Source organism: Melanotaenia boesemani, chromosome 19 (assembly GCF_017639745.1).
Source record: "Melanotaenia boesemani isolate fMelBoe1 chromosome 19, fMelBoe1.pri, whole genome shotgun sequence".
In the NCBI taxonomy this organism is placed as follows: Eukaryota; Metazoa; Chordata; class Actinopteri; order Atheriniformes; family Melanotaeniidae; genus Melanotaenia; species Melanotaenia boesemani.
In genome coordinates this window covers 20,495,342-20,501,341 of record NC_055700.1, presented here as the reverse complement: position 1 = coordinate 20,501,341, position 6,000 = coordinate 20,495,342, and the positions used below count along the sequence as shown (strand labels likewise).

Sequence of the window (6,000 nt, the reverse complement as noted above, 5' to 3'; positions counted from 1 at the left end):
CATCCATCCAATACCAGTACAGATCAATTTTCCAAATCCGGACCCAAAGTTTGCCCGGAACCATACCGGATCTGGGCCGCACTGGAGCTAAATCGCAACTTAAGAATCCACATTTGGCCCAGTGCTGGTTCAGTTCTGGCCCGGATTTGGGAAAACAGATCCGCACCGGTACTGGCCCGTTGTGCTAAAGGACACTGGCCGGATTTGCATTATGGATCCGGGCCAGATCTTAAAGGGGCTCTGGGCCGGATCCGGGCCAAATGATTTTTGCTCTCTGAGAAGCTACTTATTCAAAATATGAACATTCAAATCCCGGAACTTCAGTTACCAGTACCTCAGTTACATGTTGATTTCTTAGATAAGTGTAACAAATTAACTCGACGGTACATAACAGATCAACTTTTCCCCACCCAGCCGAATAAAAATTCCATCATTCAAATATTTTCTGATTCGGAGGTCAAAAAATGGAGAACAATTTCTCTCACATATCCATTAAGCCCCAAGGTTAAAGAAGTTCATTTTAAGATCCTCAACAATATTTTTCCAGAGAATTATTTAGGAAGTGATTTAACCTGGAAAATACTACCTGCCCATTTTGTAACAATGCTATTAAAACAACAGAGCACTTGTTATTTTATTGTGTACAATCTGAAACCTTCTGGAAAAACCGGCAAGACTGGTTGTCAACAAAACTCTTACTTCCTCAACCCCTGACAAGAGAGAACACGACTTTTGGTGCTGCTCTTAAAGATAAAACGAAGGATTTTGTACTTAATAACTTGCTGATTCTTGCCAAATTCTTCATCCACACATGTAAATGGGTAATAGAAATCACACCTTTTCATCCTTTAAAAGATACATTGTGGACAACTATTTAAGTGCCTTAATGCTGGTTAAAAAAAAAACAACAAAAAAACCAAAACAAACAACGAACAACTCCCTCCCTACCTATCCCCTCCACCCCCTCCCCTCCTCAGCCAGTTTGCCGCGACTCTGAATATATCGTCGGCTCTGGCCAGCTCCTATACACGCGTGTAGCCAAGTCTGCCATCGTGTCTTTGTGTGTTTCGATCATGTCCGTTGTTAAAATCACTTCAAGACTACTCGGGGTCGCCACAATCACCGTCCTGGTCGTGCTGCTGCTGCGGAATTGGAGGGCAGACAAACAGTACGTTTTCAACAAAGAAGATATTGCCAAGTTGGCCAAACAATATGCAGGTGAGTTTGTCAGTGCGGGATTTTTACATGTAAATCAACTTATTGGGGGGGGGGGGGGTCCTTTCTTAATCATTTTTTGACAGTTCAAGTATTGTGGTTACAAGAAACATGTTGCAACATTTTCTTTTTAAAAGCAATGTTAATTTTTTATGGACTGTCCCTTGTAGGGGACATCGGGTCTTGCTTAATAAACATTGTAATGGTGCAATTATAATAGTGAATTCATTTTTGTATGAATTTCTTTCTGTTCCCATTTTTACGCACAGTAATACTAATGAACTTCCCAACCCTATCTTGCACATTACTCGTGATTATAGCATACAATTGTTATTATCCCCTTTATCCTGGCTCAGAATCAGGTTCAGGGTCAGACTCGTCCTTCGAGTGTTGAACTTAGTATGAAAGATTTTCATACTAAATAAAAACCTTGATTTTTATTAACAGGAACAAGATATCTGTCAAAAATTGTTGACTTCTCTCTCTGGCTGTAAAACATGAAAATTGAAATTCCATCCATTTAAAAAGACAGTGCATGTGCTGTGTTGGCCACACCCCCACAACAGGGGCATCAGAAGAGAGGTAGGGATGTTTTCTTAAAGGAAAGTAGCAATCACATACATAATATAAATAATACTTGACTTAGAGATCTGAGACTCATGTCCTGCACAGAGGAAAAAAATGAATTGCCGGGTCTTAGGAGGCTATGTCAGCCTACAGTTCACTCAGATTCTATATGAACTACGGTAGCACCAAATTATGTTACCCAACTTATTTTAAACACCCTGGTGTTCAAATGTGTCTGTTCTCAGGACAGGACCATGAGCAGACTTTCTCCGAAGTAGTGGTGGAGCTCAGAAAGAGGTAATAACATTTCCAGACACTGTTGGCTCAATCCCAGACTTATTTATGCTCCTTTGTAATGTCAACAACTACTGAGTGGATGCATTTTTAGTCAGGTTGAGAATCCATCTTGTAAACTTGCTTCTAGTGTGATACCTGAAAACTGGCCCTCATGAGTTCTCTTTGTATTACTTTACTCTCAGACCCTCAAATTAGGAAGGAATGAGTGGATATTTTGCAGTTTTCTTTAATGAATTCCCCAAATTATTGCCATTTGTGAAAAGTCGTTAATCACTTAACTATTGCGGCATTGTGTTAAGTGGAGTAATTTGATTTATATGTATGGTGAGAACAATACCAGCTTCTCATGGATAACAGTTCTCTATCCTCAAAGTGATTCCTGTGCTGAAATCCCAACATTAAGGCATTTCTCAGTGTTTCAGGAAAGACTGATTTAGCTTTAAAATGCAGTGAAACGAAGTGACAAACCTTTCTAACTCTGAATTTTAGGGCATGTTACTTAGCCACATTAAACATCTATATATTCTTGTATCAAACACAAAAAATTTCTGTTTTAGCATTGACATTTTGTCAGACATTTTGTCATGGCAACTCTGTATGTCTCTGGTCAAGGTATCCTGGTCACATCCTGCCTGATGAGGACCTGCAGTGGGTGTTTGTGAATACTGGAGGCTCGATGGGCTCCATGTGTGTCCTCCATGCCTCTCTCACAGAGTACTTGATGCTGTTTGGTACTGCAGTGGATACAGGTGGACATTCAGGTGAAGAAGCTAAACATCTAACATCTAAAGTAGCCTTAACCTTGCCTTTGCTTTGGTGCATTTTCAATTAGCCTGTTAGGATTTAGTAACCATTCACTTTAGCAAACTTTACCTCTTCCTGCTTCTGACAGGTCGGTACTGGGTTGACATCTCTGACACCATCATCTCTGGCACATTCAGACAGTGGAAGGAGGGTACTACCAAGAGTGAAATATACCATCCTGGTAAAGCACTAAGACATTTTAATCAGCAGTTTACATTTTTATGTAAATTATTTCCTAATGATTCAATCATTTCTCCTCTTGTACATCCACCTGTACTCCCACAGGTGACACCGTTGTACACGGAGCAGGAGAAGCCACATCGGTGCAGTGGAGTGCAGGGACTTGGATGGTTCAGTATGGCCGAGGCTTCGTTCCTTCCACGCTGGGCTTTGCTCTAGCAGACACCATGTTCAGCACCCAGGACTTCCTCACCATGTACTATACTCTACGTATTTACATGAAGGGTCTGCTCCTCAAGACCGGTACACTACTTACAGAGGCTGGAGTTTTCTAAGGTGCAGTAGGGGATGAGATACTTGCACACTGACAATGACATCTAATCACCCCCCACAAGTCCTGTGGAGTGGATGATTGATTTTTATCTGTAATTTTTGACAATCTGATTTGCATCAATTGTTCTTGTCCTCATTAAAGTTTAGGCTATACACAAATGTTTAAATCTGTCTTAAAATTTCCATTGAAACATTTTATTGTGAGTTTGGCAATAAGACTTTTTTTTACTTCTTTCAACATCCATGTGAGAGCTCAGACTGCCTATATAGTCACCCAGGTCTATAATCTATATTATTTTAGGATCTAGTCTCAAGATTTGAGGCCTTACAGATTCTCTTCAAAATGTTTGTTTTTCACATCACATTTGTGGACAGAACTTTTACAAAAGAATATGCAATGTTTTATGTGGCTCTTTAAACCGAAAAAAACCCCCATTATTTTCTTATTAGACGCTAATTTTGTATGTATATGCCTTTGGAGTTGCTATAAAAATGCTCATCAGTTTAGTTTTATGAGTGATAAATCTTTTTACCAGCTTCAGAAACCAGCAGAATTGAAGAAACATGTTTTCTCCAAAGATTTTGGCATCATTCACCACTTTCATCTGACCTCATTGCACTATATGTTCCTTAGAAAATGTTTAAAACCTGTGAGAAATCTTGATGTTGTAGCAGCCACCATGGTACATGCTCATCTCCTGCAGAGCTACTGTGCACCAGCAGATGTTAGTAGTGCAATTTTAACTATTTTTTTCTCTCTCACTCACCCGTATTGTTTGGATTTAAGGTCTAAAAATTCAGTATCAGTCCATAAGTGTTGATTTTTTTTAACACCCCTCAGGGTTTTTTTTGTTTGTTTTGTTAGTTAGTTAGTTTTGTTTTATTTTTGGCCCCCAGGGTTTTTTAAAAAATGTTTTTCAAAATTTAACACTGTAAATTTGCACATCATGTTGAGCCAAACAGTTTTCACAGAAAGTGAATGTTTGTGTAATTCTTTTTCTTATGTATAGCTAATCGGTTTAATGAATGTGTAAACTTGGTGGTTTTAATTCAAACAATGTTGGAAAGAGTGGGAATGAGGAGAAGGGCTGAAAAACTGAGCTCCTTCACTTCAACACCTTAAGGTGTCACGTTGATTTTTGCTGTAGCCCTCCAGAAAAAAGGAAAGGAAAACAAAACACATGTCCACAGCTTCATATTTTATAGATAATAAATGTGTTTAACTTTTGAAATCCTGCTGTAAAAGCAAACCTCTACTGCTGCCATTACTACAGCTGAACCATAACCATGGTTTTATTACTCTACAAACAGCAGTGTGTAAAGTAATTGTACTTTATGTGCAATTTACTGAGTAAAGATTGAAACTGACAATGCCAGGTGAAATAAATGTTTTGGAAATAAAGTCAAGCCTGTTCTCATTATTGTTACAGATATTTGATTTGTATAATTATTCATAATGACTATGCAACCATCTTTAAGTAAGCCTAGTGGGACTAAAAAATACTGAAATGTCTCTTATCACATAACCTGACAAATTTGACATACATTGTAATGATTAATTCTGATTGGAGTAAATTATCCATCACAGATGCATTTAGCTTTCAGAACAATCAAATCAAAGCAGAGAATATAAGGTCTTAAACAATAGATGGGTGAAAGCTGACACACAAGTGAGAGGTAGGAGTTCCTGGAAGGTGGAAGGAGGTCTCGTGAACAGATGGCATATTCAGTAGAGCAGGCGAGCCAAAGACAGGCACATCAGGCCTGAGCCTGTAAATGTCAAGAGGGTACAGCCTGCCAGATTTGTTGTGTTTAGAACAGAGGCCCAATGAAAAAAAGTGTGAATTTCTATGGGTGTGTCCACTGTCTTGTGTTTGCATAGAGGTGTATGAGTATTCATGCTTCTGTTAATGTCTACATGCACATCATCTGTGTTTGACGTTTGCTTTTTTGTGCATTGGCATCGGTTTGTTATATTACCCTATTGTAGAGAGCTTAAATGGCAAGTTTCAGCACCATATTGCGACAAATGGAGTCTGCTGGTTTATTAAAGGTATTGGCTGGTAATGAGGAGATTATGGATATATTTGAAGCTCCTCTGATTGGCTCATATGGGATGTCTCATAATTGAAGACTGAGAGGAGGAGAGCTGTTTTGGATGGGGGATAAAGAGGACTAAGGAAGAGCAATGAATGGATAAGGGTCAAAATTACTTGTACTTGTATTTTCTGACCTGCAGATTTAATACATACTTGTAGGTTACAAAACATGGGTGCATGTTACAAATGTGGAGATACAAGTCATAAAACATATGTCCCTATTCTAGCTCCTGTAATTTGTCCTCAGGAGATCCTGTTCAGCTGTGATCTCATTTCACACCAACAGTCTAGAAACACAACCATTAAGATGCCACCAGTGTACATAGAAAAGCATAAATATGAAGACAAGACCACCTTGATAACTATACAAAAACCTTATGTATTGATATTATTATCCTGAATTATCTCATTCTCTGCTTCTCTGGAGTCAGAGTCATCAGATTCGGTCTCAAAGTGGGTCAGCTGAGAAGGCCGCATCACATAACAGTGTAGCACTGTGGTGGTG

At 39.0% G+C, this 6,000-nt stretch overlaps 1 protein-coding gene across 1 annotated transcript; it reads left to right on the top strand.

Moving 5' to 3' along the window:
• Positions 1 to 792: 792 nt before the first annotated feature.
• Positions 793 to 4,789, top strand: LOC121630067 (sigma non-opioid intracellular receptor 1-like). The gene is made up of 5 exons (XM_041970112.1): positions 793 to 1,218; positions 2,028 to 2,079; positions 2,692 to 2,840; positions 2,972 to 3,064; positions 3,169 to 4,789. Exons 1-5 carry the CDS (start codon positions 1,074 to 1,076, stop codon positions 3,396 to 3,398), a joined length of 669 nt encoding a protein of 222 aa, XP_041826046.1. The 5' UTR covers positions 793 to 1,073; the 3' UTR covers positions 3,399 to 4,789.
• Positions 4,790 to 6,000: the final 1,211 nt, after the last annotated feature.

Bases quoted from the DNA above. Each gene is read 5' to 3' on its own strand.
- LOC121630067 (XM_041970112.1), top strand. From the start codon at position 1,074: ATGTCCGTTGTTAAAATCACTTCAAGACTACTCGGGGTCGCCACAATC. The intron at 2,080-2,691 runs GTAATAACATTT...TCTCTGGTCAAG, and splicing joins GTGGTGGAGCTCAGAAAGAG to GTATCCTGGTCACATCCTGC. The intron at 3,065-3,168 runs GTAAAGCACTAA...GTACTCCCACAG, and splicing joins GAGTGAAATATACCATCCTG to GTGACACCGTTGTACACGGA.